Here is a 23,487-nt window from a genome sequence, read left to right as displayed (position 1 = left end):
AACAGGTTGCAATTCTTTGCACTTCGGACAAAAATAAACAATTTCCAACTTTGCCGACAATGCATCTTGGTTACCGCGCTGTTCCGGAACGACATCGCTGCACGCAGCAGACAGACTGCCCGGCTGCACGCGCTGGAAAGCCCTGCCTTCTCCCGCCGCTGGACAGTGACGTAATGTCAACCACGTGATCGGATGGCGTAATTTCCGGCGGCGCCATTTTCTCTCGCGGATGTGAGTGCGGTTTAAAGGGGGAGGGAGAGAAAGCCCGTTAATCGGCGCTTCGGTATAAACACGGAACGGAGGGTAGGTCTCGCAAGGCGCCGACATGTCGGACTTCGATAGCAATCCCTTCGCCGATCCTGAATTTAACAATCCATTTAAGGTAAGTGACATCTGAGACGCCATGTCGTTACTTTAATTTTGGTTGGGGAGGGGGAGCGGTGGTGGAGCACTGAGTCCGTGATGGAGGTGAGAATGGATTGGGGAGGACGGGTATGGAGAGACGAAAGAAGATCTGGCCCTGGGGGAGACGAAAGAAGATCTGGCCCTGGGGGAGACGAAAGAAGATCTGGCCCTGGGGGAGACGAAAGAAGATCTGGCCCTGGGGGAGACGAAAGAAGATCTGGCCCGTCTCTGGGTGCGGGGAAGGGATTGGGAGAGGAGAGGGGAGGGGGATCGCAAAGCTTCTTGCTGACCCTGAGGCGAAGCGGGCTGTATGTGGCTGGTCCGTCATCGCGTTGTATTTTTTTGCTGACCGAGCCCGGTGGCTGGAAAAGTGGAGAAAAGCCAAGGAGGATGGTGTCAAAACTGCTCTTGCAAAGTGATGAACAAAGGTGTTTGTGTGGGGCTGTTAGACTGGTCTCTTCCTGTAACGTGTATATCAAATTATATCTTTGTGCAGTAAATCTTTTGTCAGACCTCAATAATTAGTTATGTTTTTCCCGATCGCTAATATGGGGCACGTTTTCAAATGATCTGTAAAATTTATTTGCGTGAAGGTAATTTTTACCTTGAATGTCGACTTAATGTTTCTGCACCTGAGGTGGGAATGGCTCCTAGTAAAAGTCTGTGGGTAGAAGCTTCTGTAACGCTTGCACGAAGTATATTATGACTACTCTTTGAAGAATATTTTCAGGACAACAATCTGAGGTCCCTATCTGCTTCAGGAAGACGACCATCATCCCTGTACCAAAAAAAGGTCGAGCAGCCTGCCTTAATGACTGTTGTTCAGTGGCTCTGACATCCATCATCATGAAGTTCTTCGAAAGGGTAGTCATGGCATGAATCAGCTCCAGCCTCCCAGATTGCCCTGATCCACTGCAGTTCGCCTACTGCTGCAACAGGTCCACAGCAGACGCCATCTCCATGGCCCTGCACTCTACCCTGGAGCACCTAGATAACAAAGACACCTATGTCAGACTCCTCTTTATCGACTGCAGCTCAGCCTTCAACACCATCATTCCTATGAAACGCATCTCCACACTCCGTGGCCTTGGCCTCGGCTCCTCCCTCTGCGACTGGATCCTGAACTTTCTAACCCACAGGCCACAATCAGTAAAGATAGGCAACAACACCTCCTCCACGATCCTCCTCAACACCGGTACCCCACAAGGCTGTGTCCTCAGCCCCCTACTATACTCCTTATACACCTATGTCTGTGTGGCCAAATTCCCCTCCAACTCGATTTGCAAGTTTGCTGATGACACCACAGTAGTGGGTCGGATTTCAAACAATGACGAGACAGAGTACAGGAATGAGATAGAGAATCTGGTGAACTGGTACGACACCAATAATCTCTCCCTCAATGTCAACAAAACGAAGGAGATTGTCATCGACTTCAGGAAGCGTAGTGGAGAACATGCCCCTGTCTACATTAATGGGAACGAAGTAGAAAGGGTCGAGAGCTTTAGGTTTTTAGGTGTACAGATCACCAACAGCCTGTCCTGGTCCCCCCCCATGCTGACACCATAGTTAAGAAAGCCCACCAACGACTACTTTCTCAGAAGACTATGGACATTTGGCAGGTCAGCTACAACCCTCACCAACCTCTACAGATGCACCATAGAAATCATTCTTTCTGGTTGTATCACAGCTTGGTATGGAACCTGCTCTGCCCAAGACCGCAGGAAAGTACAAAAGGTTGTGAATGTAGCCCAGTCCATCACGCAAACCAGCCTCCCATCCATTGACTCTTATCTATAATTTCCGCTGCCTCAGAAAGGCAGCCAGCATAATTAAGGACCCCACGCCCCCCAGACATACTCTCTTCGACCTTCTTCCGTCAGGAAAAAGATACCAAAGCTTGAGGTCACGTACCAACCGACTCAAGAACAGTTCCTTCCCTATTGCCACCAGACTTTTGAATGGACCTACCTCGTATTAAGTTGATCTTTTCTCTACACATTGCTATAACTGTAACATTATATTTTGCAGTCACTCCTTCCTTCCCTATGTACGGTATGCATTGTTTGTCCAGCATGCAAGAAACAATACTTTTCACTGTATACTAATACATTGACAATAATAAATCAAATCAAAAGGAACAATCCAGAAGTGAGGATGGATCAATCTAGAAGTGAGGATGCATCAAATGCGCATTGGCGCAGACTAAATGTGCCAAATGGCCTCCTAGACTAGGGATTTCATTTTCTAAAACCTCTCATTGAAGAATTCTAGTCAGTTTGCTTCTTAATTTTCAACGTTTTAAGTGGATCACTGCTTATTCTCATTCTGAAACTTTGGATGCTATATTTTGGAAGATTGTTACCGAACAAAAGTTGAGCACTGAGCTGATTAACATTTGGGATCCTGATTTGATAACTTCTCAGATGAATTTCCTTTGCTCAGGGTTTGCACCCAATGAATTCTTAAATTGTCTCTAATAATGCAGGGAAATGCTGCAACCAATTTGTGCACATCAAGCTCCCACAAACAAATGTGGCAAGGAACCAGATTGTGTTCTTTTTTGGTTTGGAGGTGTTGGTTAGGATACCAGTCAAAGCACATTACTGCAGGTACTGGGAATCTGAAATTCAAAACAACTGGTTGATCAGCAAGTGCAGAGAGAAAGAGGTTAAGGTGAACTTTGGGTATTTTTTTTTGTCAAAGCTGGGTAGCACCCTGAGGTTACTTTGCCTGCCAAAGAGGGCAGATGGGGCATTGGTTTAACAACTTACTCACAAGATAGCCTGGCATTGAAATTTGTGGAGTTTTGTTTTTTAGGTCTCTAGTGTCCCCTGTTGTAGAACAAAAATATGCCTGTCAGGCCACATTTGCTAGTATTCTGTGAGTCAGCTAGTCTGATCATATTTACTTGCTCTGTTTCTATGGTTTTTAGTTTTAAATAATTTCTAACCTTTTTTTGAGTGACTCCAATGCCATTTTAAAATTTACGAGATCTGCTTCAACTGTAGATTAAAACCACTAATTCTATTTATTCGTTACAATTGGTGTAAAAACAATTCCTTTTTTCATTAACTAAAACCTTGTGCCCCCGCCAACCATTGGAAACAGCCTATTCTTTATCTTACCACCCTTTATAATCTTTAAGATCCACCTTGAAAGACAAGAGCAGCAAATGCATAGAAATGCCACCACCTGCGAGTTGCCCTCTAAACCGCAGACCATCACATGGAACGATATCACTGTTGTGTGGTCAAAATCCTCGAACTCCCTCCCTACAATTAGTGCATCTACCTGCACCCCATGGGGATGGGCATTAAATGCTGGCCTACCAAGTGATGTTCACAGTTCATGAGAGAATCAAAAGAAAAAGATGACATGTCCCCTCTAGTGACAAACTCAGATTATTCAAGCTGCTCTTTAAATAACAACCCTCTCATTCCTGACAACGTTAAGTCTGTTGTGCTTTTTACGTGCTACAGATTGAGGTTCACAAAAATTGTATACAGCATTCTGGGACAACTAAAATCCGATGTAATTTCAACATTTGTTTCAAAAGATAAACTTAAGGGTTCTGGTTGTCTTCTTGTTGCCTTATTTACATTAACAGCAACCTTCAGTGACCCATGTTTCTATTGGCGCAGATGTTTCTCTATTTAATTAGCTCCACTATTTCAAACATTTATTACTGAACATTTTCTGTATTTGCCACCTATCTGCATCTCCAGCAGTCTTTTACAATCCTTGTCAAAATATCATCTCTCACCATTGTGGGGGGAAAAAAATCAATATGATTTCCTGAATTCTTGTGTCATGGTGGTGATAGGATAATTATCCGCTGATACTGTATTATCAAAGTGAGGTTAAGCATAGGAAGCCTCCAATAAGCAGTTTCTTTTAGATCCAATCAGTGATTGCTGCCTAATTCAGTGTGAATCCAGCACGAACGAGGATAACATCTTGTTTGGTGATAAGGAATGAGTCCTAGTTGCTAGGTAACCTAGTATTGGGGAAGTATTTTGTGCACCAATGTAGTGTCAATGTTATCTGCTGTTTGGCAGTTCGAGTCATGGAGAAATGTTTAAGATAACATTTGAATGATTCTGCACTTACAGACTGGTTTAAGGAAATGGCAAGTCACATTGGTAATTAAATGGAAGTGAGTTAGAATAGAATTCCCACAGTGCGGAAGGCGGCCATTCAGACCATAGGGTCTGCACCCACCCGGGCCCACGCCTCTGCTCTATCCCCATAACCCTGCCTAACCTGCACGTCTTTGCTTGCGGGAGGAAACCCACACAGACACTGGGAGAACGTGCAAGTTCCACGCAGTTATTCAAGGCTGGAATCTATTCCGGGTCCCTGTTGCTGTGAGGCAGCAGTGCTAACCACTGTGCCACCATGTTGTTTATTTTCGGATGGGGAATAATATTAAACAGCAGTTGATATTAGTAAACTAGGGGCGATACAGTGGCGTAGTGGTTAGCACTGCTGTCTCAGCGCCGAGGGCCCGGGTTTGATCCGGCGCCAGGTCACTGTCCAGGTGGAATTTGCACATTCTCCCCGTGTCTGCGTGGGTCTCAACCCCACAAACCCAAAGGTGTGCATGGTAGATGGATTGGCCATGCTAAATTGCTCCTTAATTGGGGGAAGAAATGAATTGAGTATGCATAGTTTAAGCAGCTAGAACAAAGGGAAAGTATCTCATTTACGTTAAACTGTTGGAGAACAAATAAGACAATTGGCAGCTGACAGATTTCTAAATGGCAGCAAGGTCACGGCAGCTGATTTGAACACATTTTGTATTTTTTCGTTTAAAAATGATGAGGGTTTCTGTTACTTGTTCAGTTTGTAAAACTAAATATCAAGTATATTGTTTACATGTCAGAGAATGGCTTCGGGCTGAATTTGAAAGGAACCCGAGGTAGAAAAAGCACCAGAACATCTTGGTGTGCAAATTAAGATGTAGATCACGACATGGATGCTAATGTTATGGAGAAGAGACTTGGGCAGTGATCATTCTTGGAAGGCATAAATGCCCTTATCATTCCCGATGTCAAAGGTCATCTAGATATTCTGGCAAAAATTGTAACCGGGGCGGCATGTGGCACAATGGTTAGCATTGCTTCCTAATGCGCTGATGACCCGGGTTCGAATCCCGGCCCTGGGTCACTGTCCGTGTGCAGTTTGCACATTCTCCTTGTGTCTGCGTGGTTTTCAGCCCCGCAACCCAAAGGTGTGCAGGTTAGGTGGATTGGCTATGCTAAATTGTCCCTTAATTGGGGAAAAAAATAATTGGGTACTCCATAACCAGTAGTCATTGGCACAGCGCGAGCAGTCTGTTGGATTTTACTTGTGCGCAACTCTTAGTGCTAAATTTTTTCATGAAGTAAAGTGGATCAGTTGCTTTCGGTTACTGGTGAGTTCCCTCATGCCAAGTATGGTATTGTAAATGTTCCATTTTGCTTTTGCACTTAATAATCTTTGTCACAAGTAGGCTTACATTTACACTGCAATGAAGTTACTGTGAAAAGCCCCTAGTCGCCACATTCTGGCGACTTTGGTATGTTGTGGAGTCGAGGAAATGGTGGTTATTATCTGGATAAGCAGTATACTTGATGTTGGTTTGAGGATGGTATTTTTTTGCTTTGAACAAAAGCTTCCAAGGTTGCATCCTAACTCTTTAGCACACCTGGAAGTGACCTGTATCTACCGGTACTGTAGTAGCTGTCTGTGTTGAGAATGCTGTTCTCAGAGTGGTGGCTGGTGTTGATCAGATCCAGCTGATGCCAACGCCCAGATCTTGGATGTCTCCAGCACACTGAGACATGGTTTGTTCTTCCACACAGCTTGTGGTAGCACCAAAGCTCAGTCTGTCCATTTCTTATATCTTTCCCAAGGCGAAACTGTCGTGTCTCATGGTCTGTGACCATTATTGAAATTGCCAAGTTGGTAGAAATGTTCTGATTTGGGAACTTTGCTGATATCAGTGTCAAGCTCCTCATGGAAATGATATTTTGCCTCTACTGGAGCAATGTTGGTGCATTGATACTCATGAGGTCAACTGATCCTGTTTGATGTTCGAGGTGAAAAGAGAGCATGTTCTGAACCATTTTTGTGGTGGATTCAATCATCAAACAATCTCTTACAATGAAGCCCACATTCTGCTCATGCATAAGACCATAAGACATAGGAGTGGAAGTAAGGCCATTCGGCCCATCGAGTGCACTCCACCATTCAATCATGGCTGATTTCAACTCCATTTATCCGCTCTCTCTCCATAGCCCTTAATTCCTTGAGAAATCAAGAATTTATCAACTTCTGTCTTAAAGACACTCAACGTTCTGGCCTCCACCGCCCTCTGTGGCAATGAATTCCACAGACCCACCACTCTCTGGCTGAAGAAATTTCTCCTCATCTCTGTTCTAAAGTGACTCCCTTTTATTCTAAGGCTGTGCCCCCGGGTCCCAGTCTCCCCTGCTAATGGAAACAACTTCCCTACATCCACCCTATCTAAGCCATTCATTATCTTTGTAAGTTTCTATTAGATCTCCCCTCAACCTCCTAAACTCCAATGAATATAATCCCAGGATCCTCAGACGTTCATCGTATGTTAGGGCTACCATTCCTGGGATCATCCGTGTGAATCTCCGCTGGACCCGCTCCAGTGCCATTATGTCCTTCCTGAGGTGTGGGGCCCAAAATTGCTCACAGTATTCTAAATGGGGCCTAATTAATGCTTTATAAAGCTTCAGAAGTACATCCCTGCTTTTATATTCCAAGCCTCTTGAGATGAATGACAACATTGCATTTGCTTTCTTAATTACGGACTCAACCTGCAAGTTTACCTTTAGAGAATCCTGGACTAGGACTCCCACGTCCCTTTGCACTTCAGCATTATGAATTTTGTCACCGTTTAGAAAATAGTCCATGCCTCTATTCTTTTTTCCAAAGTGCAAGACCTCGCACTTGCCCACGTTGAATTTCATCAGCCATTTCTTGGACCTCTCTCCTAAACTGTCTAAATCTTTCTGCAGCCTCCCCACCTCCTCCATACAACCTGCCCCTCCACCTATCTTTGTGTCATCGGCAAACTTAGCCAGAATGCCCTCAGTCCCGTCATCTAGATCGTTAATATATAAAGAGAACAGTTGTGGCCCCAACACTGAACCCTGCGGGACACCACTCGTCACCGGTTGCCATTCCAAAAAAGAACCTTTTATCCCAACTCTCTGCCTTCTGCCTGACAGCCAATCGTCAATCCATGTTAGTACCTTGCCTCGAATACCATGGGCCCTTATTTTACTCAGCAGTCTCCCGTGAGGCACCTTATCAAAAGCCTTTTGGAAGTCAAGATAGATAACATCCATTGGCTCTCCTTGGTCTAACCTATTTGTTATCTCTTCAAAGAACTCGAACAGGTTTGTCAGGCACGACCTGTCCTTACTAAATTCATGCTGACTTGTCCTAATCCGACCCTGCACTTCCAAGAACTTAGAAATCTCATCCTTAACAATGGATTCTAGAATCTTGCCAACAACCGAGGTTAGGCTAATTGGCCTATAATTTTCCATCTTTTTCCTTGTTCCCTTCTTGAACAGGGGGGTTACAACAGCGATTTTCCAATCCTCTGGTATTTTCTCTGACTCCAGTGACTTTTGAAAGATCATAACCAACGCCTCCACTATTTTTTCAGCTATCTCCTGTAGAACTCTAGGATGTAGCCCATCTGGGCCTGGAGATTTATCAATTTTTAGACCTCTTAGTTTCTCTAGCACTTTCTCCTTTGTGATGGCTACCATATTCAACTCTGCCCCCTGACTCTCCTGAATTGTTGGGATATTACTTATGTCTTCTACTGTGAAGACTGACGCAAAGTACTTATTCAGTTCCTCAGCTATTTCCTTATCTCCCATCACAAAATTACCAGCGTCGACTTCCGGGTGCGCCTATGCAGAGCTAGGTCGCATATTCGGTACCTCCTGCTTGGAACGGACTTTTGGGCTCGTTACAGGGCCCCCACGGCATTTGTTTGCCATTTCCCGGTGTGGGAAGAAGGCATTCCCCCGACAGTGTCCCCCAGGAAGGGTATGTCTCTTGGTTCCCAGACACGGCAGAAACAGTAAAAGATTTGGCTGCAACTGCAGGATAAACAGGGCCTCTTCCAGCATGCAGGTGGGGGAAGGGCAAGCTTAACGCTGCAAGCTGACCTGAGGGCCTGTATCAAAGGTGAATTCTAGCAGCAGAGGGAACAACTGTGAAAAGATCTCATCAAGGCCACTGAAGGGACTTCCGGTTGCGGTAATGCCTAGCTAGCCGCACGCTTCGGCGGCTCCAGCTCCGACGGACCTTCGGGCTCTTTTAAGAGCCCCAACGGGGAATTTTTCGACGACGCAACCCGGTGTGGGGTGTGTGAGAAGGGAGTCCCCCCCCCCCAAACGAAGGAGGAACAAACCGGCGGCGGCGGCTGCAGCGCGAGGAATCGTCGACCAAAGGGTCAGAAAGAGAGAAGTACAAGATGGCGGCGGAGAAAGCGCAGGCGACATGGGGGCCTGAGCAGGATGAAATCGTGAGACGGTGCGTGGAGCAGCTGAAGAGGGAGGTGCTGACCCCTGATGCTACAGGCAATTGAGGGGCTCAAGGAGACATTAAAGACCCAGGAGACTGAGCGCCGCGTGGTGGAGCAGAAGGTGTCAGATATTGAGGACGAGATCCTGGGCCTGGCGGTTAAGACTCAGACGCACGAGGCACTTCATAAAAAGTGCACTGTATGTGGCAGAATAAAGGTCCATGCTATTTGAAAGGAAAACATCAACCAAAAACAGACTGGCACCCAAGGTGGAAAAATACAAAATGAAGGAAAGGAGTACATGATCTGAAGATGTTGAGCCCAGAAGGCTGTAAAATTGCTTAAATCGGAATATGAGGTGCTGAATTCCAGAGAAGAATCCAGTCGGACTCTCTGCAAAGATGCTGCTAGACCCGCTCAGTTTGTTCCAGCACTTTGTGTTTTTATTATTGAAGCTGGCAGGGCAAGCTGTGAGGGTGGTTTAAAGCATATGGAATCTTTGCTTTATAAATATGGACATGGAATACAAAAGCAAGAGAGTTGTCAACAGGAGTATTGCGTACACTTCTGGTCACCACGCTTCAAGACAAATATAACTATATTAGAGAGGGTACGGAATGATTCCAGCGATGAGGAACTTCAGTTATTTGGATTACGGAAGCTGGCATTATTCTCCTTTTTAGAGAAACAATGGTTGGGAGCAGATTTCAGAGGTATACAAAATCATAAGGGGTCTGGACAGAATAGATGAGGAAGAAACCCTTCCCGATGTTGGAAGGACTGAGAACCAGAAGACTAAGGTGATTAGCAAATGAATCAACGCTATGAGGAAAACCTTTCTACGCAGCAAGTAGTTAGGATCCGGAATACCTGCTTGTGGATGTCCTGGAGGCAGATTTAGTTAGGGCTTTGAAAAGAGAATTAGATTTTTATCTGAAGAGGAAATATTTGCAAGGCTAAGGCAATTTGTATAGTACCTTTCGCCTAATATGACGCCCTAAAGTACTTCAAAAACATTTATGTGGGACTTCCGGTGATGGCGGGCGGGAGGCAGCCGCGCGTTGGAGGGCTCCCGTTCAGGAACGGCATTGACGGGGAGTAACGCCCGGTCCTAGGGCCTGCGACGGCAGTAAAAGTCGGGAGACAGCGCACAGAGAAGAAGGATGTCAAAAAACGGCTGGGAAAAAAGCGGCTGAAAGTCCGTTGGGGAGTGGAAAGGTCACCGCGGGGTCAACAAAGAAAATGGAGGCTGGAGCACCAGGGGAGGCCGCAGTGCTTACGGCTGAAGTAATAACTAAGGTGATGGCTGCGGAATTCCAAAAGCAGTTGGCGCAGATTGCGAAATGCATGGAGACGGTGAGGAAGGAGATGAGGGAGGTTTTGAGTGTGCTGGTGGAGGAGGCGGTTTCCCCGGTGAGGACGGCGATGGCAAGCGCAGTGGCGGAGGTGCGAAAGCAAGGGGAGGTGCTGAAGGAAGTGGAGGAGACGTTATTGCAGCAAGGTGATCAACTTGCCTCGATGGGGAAGGAGATGCGGAAGGTGATGGACACTAACAAGGATCTGCGAGGAAAAATGGAAGACCTGGAAAACAGATCCAGGCGACAGAATTTGAGGATGGTGGGGCTGCCCGAAGGAGTTGAAGGACTGAAGCTGACTGAGTATTTTGCCGCGATGCTGGCAAATCTATTGGGGGAGGAACTGGACCGGGCTCATTGGTCGTGGAGGCCTGTACCAAAGGCGAGTGAGCCACCAAGGGCAGTGACTCTGTGCTTCTTGGTACAGTGTGAAGGAGAAGGTCTTGAGCTGGGCCAAGCAGAAGCGGGTGGTGCAGTGGGCTGGAGCTGGTATACGTGTATACTAGGACTTTACGGTGGAGCTGGCGAGGAGGCGGGCTGCCTTCAACCGGGCGAGGAGGGCACTGCACATTAGCAAGGTGCAGTGCGGCATTGTATATCCAGCGAAGCTGAGGGTGACTTATAAGCTCAGGGACTTTTATTTTGGAACAGCAGAAGCAGCGGAGGAGTTTGCGAAAGCAGAAGGACTGTGGCAGAACTGACAAATTGAGGAATGGCCATGTGCCGATGTAACCTCATGACTGTATTTTCTTCTTTTTTGTATCACTGCGCGTGGTGTAGAGGCTAAAGGAGCCAATGTTGTATATATTTGGACAAGGGAAGGGACGGGACTTTCACTCGAAATGAGGGTTCTTTGGGGTGTAGGTGGATATGCGGGGTTTGTGTGCTAAAAGGGGATCTTTGGGCTTTCCTAGGGCCGGGCAAGGGGGAAAGGGACCCGGGTGGGGGCCTCCACGCTGGCCGGTTTAAGCCGGCCAGTGAACGGGAGTGAGGTCTGGGGAGGGGCTGCGGCCATCGGAGCCTGGCAGAACCGGGCCCAAGTGGTCTAGCCGGGGTGGAAAGTTGGGGGGAGGGACTCGAGGTTGGGAGGAGGAGTTTTACAAGAGTCAGTGGACGGGAGGAGCTGGAGACTTTGGGGGGGGGGGGTACAACTCTGGGGTATCGTGTACGGTACTCTCTCAGAGGCTGGGTGGGGGAGGGGGTGGGGAGCTGTGTAGATTAAGGGTGACCGGGTAATCCCTGATTCCTTTTTGTCATTTGTTTATGTAAACATGCGGGTTGAGGGTTCGGGGTTGGTGGGCGGATGGGATCGTTGTTATTATGGGGATTGACATATCTTGCTGATTATTGTTTGTTGTTGATGTAAATGTGGGAGAAAATGTGAAAAAGGAGGAGAATAAAAAAATTATTAAAACAAAAAAACATTTATGTGAGCTAAATTAGGAGGTATTGGGTCCAATTAACAACCGCTTGGTTAGAGTTTAGTTTTCAGAAGTGCCTTAAAGGAGGAAAGTGAGGGAGCGAGGTGTAGGGTGGGAATTCGAGCTTGGAGCCGAAGCAACTGATGGCACGGCCACCAATGATGTCAAAATCATAATTTGGAATGTACAAGAGGCCAGAATTGGAGGAGTGCAGTCTTCTGAGGGTTGTGAAGTTTGAGGAGATTCCACTGAAATAGAATGGCATGGTCATGGAGGGATTCATAAACCAGGATGAGAATTGTTAAATCTAGATATTGCGTGACTGGGTGTTGGAGAATGGGATATGCTGCGTGAGTTTTAAAGTTCTTTTGTGTGTGCACGCATTGAAAGTGATGGTTTGTTGTTTCAGCAAAATACTGCTTCTAAAGGCGGCACAAACCTAGAGGATGATGAGCATTAGGTATATGCCCAACAAAAAGGAAAACCGCTGATTGGGTGCTGAAGAGCCGCTTTGTATGTTGGTGTTCTGAGCGGGGAAGAAGCTGTTTTTGAATCTTAGTGCGTGTTCTTTCTATCTTCTGCCTGATGGAAGAGCGAACCACCTGTTGGGAGGAGTCTTTGATTATGCTGCCTGTTTTCCCACAGTCAGTGGATGGGAGGCGGTTTTGTGTGATGGACTGGGCTGTATTCATGCCCCTCTCTTTCTTCTGGTCTTGGGCCAAGCGGTCTTTAGGGCAGCACGGTAGCATTGTGGATAACACAATTGCTTCACAGCGCCAGGGTCCCAGGTTCGATTCCGGCTTGGGTCTCTGTCTGTGCGGAGTCTGCACATCCTCCCCGTGTGTGCGTGGGTTTCCTCCGGGTGCTCCAGTTTCCTCCCATAGTCCAAAGATGTGCAGGTTAGGTCGATTGGCCATGGTAAATTGCCCTTAGTGTCCAAAATTGCCCTTCGTGTTCGGTGGGGTTTACTGGGTTATGGGGATAGGGTGGAGGTGTTGACCTTGGGTAGGGCGCTCTTTCCAAGAGCCGGTGCAGACCCGATGGGCCGAATGGCCTCCTTCTGCACTCTAAATTCTATGAAGTTGCTGCACCAGGCTGTGATGCAGCCAGATGGGATGCTTTCTCTGGTGCATCTGTAAAAATTGGTAAGACTTAATTTGGACATGCCGAATTTACTTAGTTTCCTGAGGAAGTATAGGCACTGTTGTGCTTTCTTGGTCTTAGCGTTAATATGGATGGATGGACCAGGACAGATTGCAGGTCATGTGCACACCGAGGAATTTGAAGCTGTCAACCATCTCCACCTCGGCCCCATTGATGCAGACAGGGACGTGTACGACACTTTGCTTCCTGAAGTTGATGACCAGCCGTCTGTCATCATGAAGTCAGGCATGTGCTGTAAACCATCGTGACAATAAGGACTCCAATGTCAGTCTCCTATTGGCTGATATTGAGGGAGAGATTGTTGTTCTTGTTGCACCATGCTGCTAGGTTCTTTATCTCCCTCCTGTACTCTGATCTCGAACAACAATGAGTCAAACTCCATATGGTACTGTCATCAGCAAACTTGTAGATGGAGTTGGAGCTGGATTTTGCCGCACAGTCATAAGAGTATAATAAGTGGCTAAATACGCAGACTTGCGGGTCCTCCGTATGGAGGACTATCGTGGAGGAGGTGTTTATCCTTACTGATTGTGGTCTGTGGGTCAGCAAGTCGAGGATCCATTTGCAGAGGGAGGAGCCCCGCCCTAGGTTTTGAAGTTTGACATAGGAGTCCTTAATGTCATGATGGTTTACAGCACATGCCTGACTTCATCTTGTCAGAAGGTTTCTAATTCTAATGGAGATGGCAGATGCTGTGTCACAGGGTTCTGAGCATTGGGGTTCAGAACCAACGTAGAAAGCAAACAGCCAAAAGGACAGGCCTGTCACCACAGTTTATAAACGGGCTTTCATGAAATCTGACCTATTCACATACAAAAGAGATTAATTACAATTTCTGACTCTACAGTAAATAGAAAAGAAATGTAAAAGATATAACCGCTTTCTCTTTCAATTTGCAAACATTTATATTGTTTGGTTTTTAAATTCTGTATTCAACTTAACATTTAGTGGGTTTCCTCCGGGTGCTCTGGTTTTCTCCCACAATTTCCGAAAAACGTGCTGTTGGGTGAATTGGACGTTGTGAATTCTCCTTCCGTGTCCCTGAACAGGCGCCAGAATGTGGTGACTAGGGACATTTCACAGTAACTTCATTGCAGTGTTAATGTAAGCCTACTTATGACAATAAAGATTATTGTTAAATATGATCAAAGGTGCAAAATATGAAATTTCAAAAAGGTGCAGCTCGCTCTCATGCTTTGTCCTCCGAGATCACTCGCTAATGAGTATGATTGCCCACTTAAGATGCGCCATATCATTGGTCCTGGGTTCCGTGGCTGATGAGCCCAACCTTGAAATGAAATGAAATGAAAATCGCTTATTGTCACAAGTAGGCTTCAAATGAAGTTACTGTGAAAAGCCCCTAGTCGCCACATTCCGGCACCTGTTCAGGGAGTCTGGTGCGGGAATTGAACCGTACTGCTGGCCTGCCTTGGTCTGCTTTCAAAGCAGATCTTACAGCCACATCTCCGACTGTACACTTGGCAGGTGTTTCCAGGAGGTGGGATTGGTCCTTGGACTTGATCACTGGTATCCCTTTCTCAGGCTCCTTTTCTAGAACTCCACTTGCCATTTGGTGTTGTCGAAGAATAGTGCACCTTCAATCAGAAAGTTGAGCATGGATCTCCCAGGCATTGACATCTATGTTGCATTTCTTGAGGTAAGCCTTTGGGATGTCTTTGAAGCACTTCCTTTTTTGCCCTCTTGCTTGAGAGCCTTGCTTGAGCTGGGCAAAGAATATTTACTTTGGCAGTCGGGATTCTGGTATCCTAAGCATGTGGCCAGTCCAGCAGAATTGGTTTAAGATGATCATGGCCTTTTATGCTGGTGCTCCTCGCTCCTTCAAGGATGCTGATGTTAGTACAACTGTCCCCCAAGCTGATGCGGAGAATCCATCTCAGCCAACTTTGATTGTACCTCTCCAGGGCCTTGAGGTGGTGTCTGTACGTAGTCCCAGTTTCTGAGCCGTCAAGAGTTGGGAGGACAACTACCATGTTCACAGTCATTGAAGACTCTTCGTCGGCATCCGAAGGCCCGCTCACTGATTGGATACAATGTAGGATCTCTTCATCAATGTCCTCTGATGAGAGGTGGCTCCCCAAGTAGGGGAAATGTTCCACGTTTGGGTGGAGTTCTCCATTGATCTTGGAGGGAGAGAGATCTTGCCCTGGGTAAAGAACAAAGAACAAAGAAATGTACAGCACAGGAACAGGCCCTTCGGCCCTCCAAGCCCGTGCCGACCATACTGCCCGACTAAACTACAATCTTCTACACTTCCTGGGTCCGTATCCTTCTATTCCCATCCTATTCATATATTTGTCAAGATGCCCCTTAAATGTCCCTATCGTCCCTGCTTCCACTACCTCCTCCGGTAGTGAGTTCCAGGCACCCACTACCACCTCAATGTTGGTATGTTGGTAATGGACTCGAGTCGTCTTAAGGTTGAGACTTTCTTTGGTATGCTTCCGTGAACAGTGAAGCGTGGCTTGGAGATTCTCTTCTGAGGGATTGGAGATGGCATTATCATCGGCATAGGAAAGTTCCAGGAGCAATGTCCAGGTGAAGGATGGTGGCAATGAAGATGGAGAGAAGGGTGGGACGATGACACATCCCTGCATGACTCCTGTTGTGACCTTATTTCCATTGGACATTGACGAATTTTATGCCTTGTAGTGTAAAACAGAAACTGAACTTTCATTAAGTAGGTGGCCATGGCCTTTGTAGGGGAGCTGCCAGATATCTTGTTTCAATCTTCAACTGCTTCACGGACTCCTGATATACTTTAGCCTGTTAGTGCTGCTGCAGATTTCCACAAAAACCTCTGACAACACTTAGGCATGGTTGTTATTTATTAAGATTATTGACGCATCTCAGTCAGTGAACCTCTTCATGCATGCAGCTGACAAATAAGGCTCTGCTGACTCATCATTCTGACTACCTTCTCTTTGTGTGTGTGTGTGTCTCTCTGTCTCAGATGGACAGTGGTCATTGTTCACCATTTCCAAACAAAAAAAAGGAATATTGGATTCACTCGAGTCACACCAAATTTGTCAGGCATGTTAGAATATCTTGCCTTCCTTAATTTAGTCAGGTCATTTGGGTTTTTTCGGCACTTGTCCACCATTCTGGGAACTATGTCTTTGTCCTGGTCACCTCTGCAAGCTGCATTCCTGATGATGTGACCAGCCAAGAAGCCTTGTTCTCGTTCTGGGTTCTGGAGATCCTCTGCAAAAGTGAAAGTTGTCTTTTTTTCTGATATCAGTCCAATGTAGTGAGGGAGAAATTACTGTATTTGCATTCTGTTCAGATGGATTTTAAATTAATGACTGTTTGGATTTGAATTTGTTTATTGTCACGTGTACCAAGGTGCAGTGAAAAGTATTTTTCTGTGAGCAGCTCAACAAATCATATAAGTACATGAAAAGAAAAGGAAATAAAAGAAAATACATAATAGGGCAACACAAGGTACACAATGTAACTACAGAACACCTGCATCAAGTGAAGTGTACAGGGGTGTAGTGTTAATCAAGTCAGTCCATAAGAGGGTCCTTTAGGAGTCTGGTAACAGCGGGGAAGAAGCTGTTTTTCAATCTGTTCGTGCGTGTTCTCAAGCTTCTGTATTCCCTGCCCAATGGAAGACATTGGAAGAGTGTGTAAGCCGGATGGGAGGGGTCTTTGATTTTGCTGCCCGCTTTCCCCAAGCAGCAGGAGGTGTAGATGGAGTCAATGGATGGGAGGTAGGTTCGGTGATGGACTGGGCTGTGTTCACGACCCTCTGAAGTTTCTTGCGGTCTTGGGCCGAGCAGTTGCCATACAAGGCTGTGATGCAGCTCGTTAGGATGTTTTCTATGGCACATCTGTAAAAGTTGGTAAGAGTTAATGTGGACATGCCTCATTTCCTGAGGAAGTATAGGTCCGTGCTTGCTTGGTGGCAGCATCGATGTGGGTGGGCCAGGACAGATATTTGGAGATGTGTACCCCTAGCAATTTGAAACTGCTAACCATCTCCACCTCGGCCCTGTTGATGCTGACCGGGGTGTGTACAGTACTTTGCTTTCTGAAGTCAATGACCAGCTCTTTAGTTTTGCTGATATTGAGCGATAGATTGTTGTCGCTGCACCACTCCATTAGGTTCTCTATCTCCCTCTGTATTCTGACTCGTCGTTATTCGAGATCTGGCTCACCATGGTCGTATCGTCAACAAACTTGTAGATGGAGTTGGAACCAAATTTTGCCATCAGGTGTCCAGGGAGTATAGTAGGGGGCTAAGAATGCAGCCTTGTGAGACCTCTGTATTGAGGACTATTGTGGAGGAGGTGGTGTGGTTTATTCTTACTGATTGTGGTCTGTGCGTTAGAAAGTCGAGGATCCAGTTGCAGAGTGAGAGGCCAAGTCTGAGGTTTTGGAGCTTTGATATGAGCTTGGTTGGGATTATGTGTTGAAGGCGGAGCTGTAGTCAATCAATAGGAGTCTGATGTAGGAGTCCTTGTTGTCGAGATGGTCTAGGGATGAGTGTGGGGCTAGGGAGATGGCGTCTGCTGTGGACTGGTTGCGTCTGCTGTGGACTGGTTACGGCGGTATGCAAATTGCAGTGGATCAAGGTGTTCTGAGAGTGGAGGTGATGAGCTTCATGACCAACCTCTCGAAGCACTTCATTACGACTGAAATCAGGGCCACCGGGCAGTAGTCATTGAGTGGTTCTTCTTTGATGGTGGTCTTCTTGAAGCAGGTGGGGACCTCGGAGTGGAGTAGGGACAGGTTAAAGATGTCCGCGAATACCTCTGCCAGCTGGTCCATGCAGGCTCTGAGTGCACGACCAGGGATCCTGTCCGGACCCATTGCCTGCCGAGGGTTCACTTTCCGGAAAGCCGATCTGACTTGGAAGCTGTGATGATGGGTATGGGTGTTATGGGCTGCTGGGGCACTCGGCAGCGGATTGTTGGTTTCCTGCTCGAACCGAGCATGGAATGCATTGAGTTCATCGGGGATGGGTGCGCTGCTGCTGGAGATACTGCTCAGCTTCTCTTTGTAGCCCGTTATGTTGTTTAGGCCTTGCCACAACCGCCAAGAGTCTGTAACGCTGTGTCTCGAGCTTGGTCTGATATTCTCTCTAGGCATGTATAAATGTTGCAAGAGAGGTGAGTGCTGCTTTCCCTGTGATCCATAGCTTATTCTAAAGGGGAAATTTGTTTTTCTACCTTCTATATTACCTGTAACACTGGCAAGCTCAGTCGAGTTACCCTTTTTAATTCAACTGTTCGACTGCACTGATTCATGAGAGATCTGATTATCAGGCTTCTATTAATTGGTTTGCATGGAAATCTGAGCATTATTTTGGGTACAGTTTGCCTATTTTTCTTTGGAGGAAACTGTCAGCTCGCTATTTAGTTCCGATCAGTTTGTTTAATCAGTGTATGAAAATGGCAGGAATAATTTCAGGAAATTTAGCATAGTTATGATGTGTTCTTGAGAACTAAATTAATTGTTCAGCTTTTTCTAATTTTGAAACCTGTGGAGATCTTGAGAAATTGCACAGCCCTGATATACAGCACAAAGCATGTGAATATGCCTTGAATATTGTGTAACCTCCAGCTTTGATTCTTTAACTCTTGCTTTGAAAACAAATATGGCTCATCTTGTGGTTTACAGATTTACTTAAAAATTTAATGAAGTGATGTACTCTTCCAGTAATTAAGTAATCCTAGAATTACTTCCTTATGCTACGGAAGTTGCATTAAGTTTATCTAATTCAGGAGGTTTTGACTTGACAATTTAGTTGGTGTGGGTCAATGTGTGGTTTTGCCATCTTTTAAGAATAGTGCTAAATTCTTCTTTACTTTGGTGCTCTCACTCTCTCAAGTTCTTTAGAAATCAAAATAGCTTACTTATGGGAACCTGACAGCTTGCTTAATTATTATGTTTGCCCAGATAGTAAAGCAGCAGACTATTAATTGTCCGCCGAGAGATGCTGTCCATACAAACCTCATGACGTAAAATGTACAGATTGAAAAAGAGCAGCCACTTGCTTTGGCAAATTGCATTAATGTCAATTTCAAAATCGCTGATTCTAACACTTAAATGCTCTATACAGAAAAAGCTATGCTTGCATCCTATTCTTATGAGCCAAGTTTTCAGTGTCAGGAACTTGTAATTGATTATTTTGTTCTCAACAGGAGGTAATGAAAGTGGTTGAACTATGAAACCAGCAATTGCTACTTTTGAAAGTAATGATTGTGTGCCCAATATCCCAGTTGACATTTGAAAAGGGCTTAATTTCCCTTCAGAACAGACCTATGCCAAAAAATGTTGGCTCTCTGAAAGGCCAAAGTCGATAATCAGTATTTCTTAAACCGAACTTGCCTGTGATTATGCTGCTAGCTAGTATCTATCCATATCTTAAGAGTTGTTGTCCGTAGAATATGTCAGGAATTGAAAGAGTTCAAACATCAGGAATTGAGACTTCAAATAAATTAACTTTGTCTAGTATTTTTATCATAAGTCCTACGTCCTACTTGCAAAAAATCCCCAATATAGGGGTTTCCATCAAGGATCTAAAATACTTTTTTGTTAACTTAAAGCTGTCGACTTTGAGCACATGGGCAAGATTCTTGGAGCTCAACCAAGCAATCATTCAGATCACAGAGGAATGATTAACAGAAATGCCAGTTGTTTCTTTCTCTAAATAGATTTGTTATGAATGTTTGGCTGAGCTTCAAAACTCAAGATGGTTATCATAAATTGTAAAAAGTTCAGGTCCACAGAACTGACCCCTGTGGGATTCCACTCATCACATCCTGCCAACCAGACAAAGACCCATTTATGCACAGCCAGCCAATCTTCTATCTGTGTTAATTGTTAGTTCAGAATGCAGAATCTTCAGGAGGACCAGGGGAGGGGGGCAAAAGAAGAGGAGACATTGTACTATTAGTTAAGTCAATTATTGCAGTAAGGAGAGATATATCTTGGGGGTGGCGTTAAATGAAGCTTTGTGGTGGAACTTGGGAATAAAAATGGGGAAGCCACATTGCTAGGTGTTTATTATAGACCCCCAAGATAGTCAGCGGGAAATTGAGGAGCAAATATGTGTGCAATTTGCAGAAGTGTGTAAAAAAAATAATAATAGGTTAATTATAGTGGATGATTTCAAATTTCCCAACATTAACTGGGATAGCGTTAACTGCAATAGTCATTGTGTTTAGGGCTTGGATGGAGCAGAGTTTGTAAAGTATATACAATATAACTTTTTCGCTCCACATGGAGGGTCCAACAAGGGATGGTGCAATGCTGGACCTCATTCTGGGGAATGAAGCCAGACAGGTGGTGGTTGTGATGGTGGGGGTGTGGTCCAACAAGGGATGGTGCCATGCTGGACCTCATTCTGGGGAATGAAGCCAGACAGGTGGTGGTTGTGATGGTGAGGGTGTGGTCCAACAAGGGATGGTGCCATGCTGGACCTCATTCTGGGGAATGAGGCCAGACAGGTGGTGGTTGTGATGGTGGGGGTGCTTTTTAGTGATAGTGACCACAAGATGTTACAATTTAAGTTTGTTGTGGACAAGGAAATAGACACATTACATGGATTTCAGCAAAGCATTTGACAAGGTCCCCCATGGGAGACTTGTAAAGAAGGCAAATGCACATGGATTATAGGGGAACTTGATAAGTGGATTCAAAGCTGACTGAGGAAACAGAGGATGATGACATACGGCTGCTTTTGTGACTAGAAGCCAGTATCCAGTAGTGTACCACAGGGATCTGTGCTGGGTTTCCTATTATTTATCATTTGTATAAATTACTCTGATGCCACCAAGGTAGGTCGGAGGTTAAGTGAGGCTGAGTTACAGGAAGATATTGACGGGATGGCCAAATGGGCAGAAAAGTGGCAGATGGAATTTAATCCTGAAAAGTGAGGTTTACCACTTTGGAAGGAGCAATTTGACAAGGAAATATTCAATGAATGACACCACATTGGGTAATCCTGAGGAACAAAGAGACCTTGGTGTGTTTGTTCATCTCTGAAGGCAAAAGGGCAGGTTAATAGGGTGATGAAAAAGGCATATGGTACACTTGCCCTTATCAATCGTGGCACAGATTACAAAAGCAAGGAAGTCATATTGGAGCTGGAAAGAACATTGGTGAGGCCACAGCTGGAGCACTGTGTGCAATTCTGGTCGCCACATTATAGGAAGGATGTGATTTCACTGGAGCGGGTGCAGAGAGGATTCACCAGAATGTTGCCTGGGATGGAACATTTTTAGTTATGAAAGAGGTTGGATTGGCTTGGGTTGTATTCGCTGGAGCAAAGAAGAGGGGTGTACAAGATTGAGGGGCATGGACAGGGTGGATAGGGAACAGCTGGTTCCCTGTGGTTGAAGAGTCGGTTACGAGGGGACACAAATTCAAGGTAAAGGGTGGGAGGTTCGGGGCGGTTTGAGGAAAACCTTTTTTACCCATAGGGTGGTGATGGTCTCGAGCACTGCCTGCGAGGGTGGTAGAGGTTGCCTCACATCCTTTTTAAAAGTACCTGGATGAGTACTTGCCATGCCGTAACATTTTGAGGTTCTGGGCCAAGTGCTGACAAATGGGATTAGGATTGGAAGATCAGATGCCTTTCATGCTGTGGTGCAGACTCGATGGGGCGAAGGGTCTTTATTACTACCCTGGATCACAGTGGTATCCAAGAGCTTCTGCATTCTACAACCTTGACATATATCATATGCCATCCATAAATGTTTTACACTTAATTACTTAATTATCTATCATTAGCTAATGCTTTGCAGAGGGGCCAAGCTGCTTATTCCACAATGGGGCCAAACCGGTCGGTAATGCGGTGTGCACTACATACACTCACTTTTATACTTCATGAAATTGGATGAGAATCCTCCAGATCCAGCCTCTAGAGTCCATCTGACTTGGTGAAAATATGGGCCATAGTCTTGCTGCTCAGGCATTTTATTTTCTATAAGGAGTAATTACTATTGGGTACTTGATCTCTTGTTAAGGAAGTAATCACTGCAATCGCAGGGGATCCCGATCTTAATGCCCATTTCCATTTAAAGCCAAGGGAATCAATGTTCCAACTTCGAATTATACCATGTTAAGACCATAGCATAATACCCTGTCTGGGTGGAGATCTTCCCTACATATCCTTTTGTTAACACTGTGACAGCGCTGTTCACAACTTTTGTTTCACAGATTTTACAGTCACTATATTTGTCTAAACAATTGGTGTCCTTTTACTGAATAAGCCAGCTACTTTCACAGCTACCACACTCTTTCAATCATTGATTGCTATTCACCCGTGAGTCTCAGAAACCATTTCTTGTTCTCCATCGTAAGGACATTGGTACTGTCCTCACAGATTTTATTTCCTTAGCCCCTTGTGGTAAATGGATATGTAATCCATTATTTTCAGAACCTTATGCTGAAAGACAATTATTGTGCTTTGTAAATGAATGGTTGAAATTTCATACAGTTACAATTTGGTCAATAACCTTGTACAAAAACAAAGTGTATACAGTTCGCTATACATTCTACCACTGATCAAATTGGCAGCAGAATGCCTGCTGCTGTCCTGATTTTTTTAATGTCTATTATCTTCAAAGCTGTTATCTATCATTCCCCCTGCTGACACTTGCTATCAAATTTCATACAAGAATAATGACAACTTGGGAGCAATATAAAGTGGGTTACAGCTAACTTGCACACCGGTACTTTCAAACAGCAGTTTGCTAATGACCAGAATATCCGTTTTCGTGATGTGGGTAGACTGATAAATATTGACCCGGACACAATCCCCTGCTGTTCTTCAAATGATGCTGTTGGATCTTTTGGCATTCACCTGAAAGGAGTTTCATAGAATTTACAGTGCAGAAGGAGGCCATTCGGCCCGTCGAGTCTGCACCGCCTCTTGGAAAGAGCACCCGACCCAAGGTCAACACCTCCGCCCTATCCCCATAACCCAGTAACTCCACCCAACACTAAGGGCAATTTTGGACACTTAAGGGCAATTTATCATGGCCAACCCACCTAACCTGCACATCTTTGGACTGTGGGAGGAAACCGGAGCACCCGGAGGAAACCCACGCACACACTGGGAGAACGTGCAGACTCCGCACAGATAGTGACCCTGTAGCCACCTGAATTGGCCACTTCCCAACTTAAAATGGAGAACCGCAAAGGCTGAAGGGAAATTCAGCCAACACAGGCAAAGACTAGCAAATACAGAAATCATGTGTATTGAGACCTTTAAGGAACCAGACAGCACTGAAACCAGCAGCCATCTGCATAGTAATGTAGCAGCCATCTACGTAGTAATGTGCGATTCCCAGGCACAATGGCAACAGTTAAGGTAAATAATGCCAAGCCAGACTCCTTGGTGCCAGCAGGAGCCAAGACAAAGGAAGGCCAACGGACACTTGGGGACCTCCCAGGGATCAGGGAACCCCTCCAGCATTGGAGAAATCGACCCAAGTGATTGGAAAGTAGTCCAATCACTTGGAACCAGGTACGGGGTCCCCGCCGAAGGGTGGGAAGCCCCTGGGGACTATAAAGTAAAGCCCCCAAGTTCAAATCGTTC

General features: G+C 45.6%; 1 protein-coding gene across 1 annotated transcript in view; it reads left to right on the top strand.

The window, feature by feature from the left end:
- Positions 1 to 205: 205 nt before the first annotated feature.
- The window catches only part of scamp1 (secretory carrier membrane protein 1), an 87,250-nt gene continuing 63,968 nt past the window's right edge, over positions 206 to 23,487 (top strand). The window contains exon 1 of the mRNA XM_072516007.1: positions 206 to 382. Coding sequence (XP_072372108.1) covers positions 326 to 382 — 57 coding nt within the window. The 5' untranslated portion in view covers positions 206 to 325. The remainder of the gene's footprint in view (positions 383 to 23,487) is intronic.

The sequence above is a fragment of the Scyliorhinus torazame genome, chromosome 9, assembly GCF_047496885.1.
Source record: "Scyliorhinus torazame isolate Kashiwa2021f chromosome 9, sScyTor2.1, whole genome shotgun sequence".
NCBI lineage: Eukaryota > Metazoa > Chordata > Chondrichthyes > Carcharhiniformes > Scyliorhinidae > Scyliorhinus > Scyliorhinus torazame.
The sequence above is the reverse complement of the archived record's forward strand: the minus strand, read 5'-3'. Positions and strand labels throughout refer to the sequence as shown.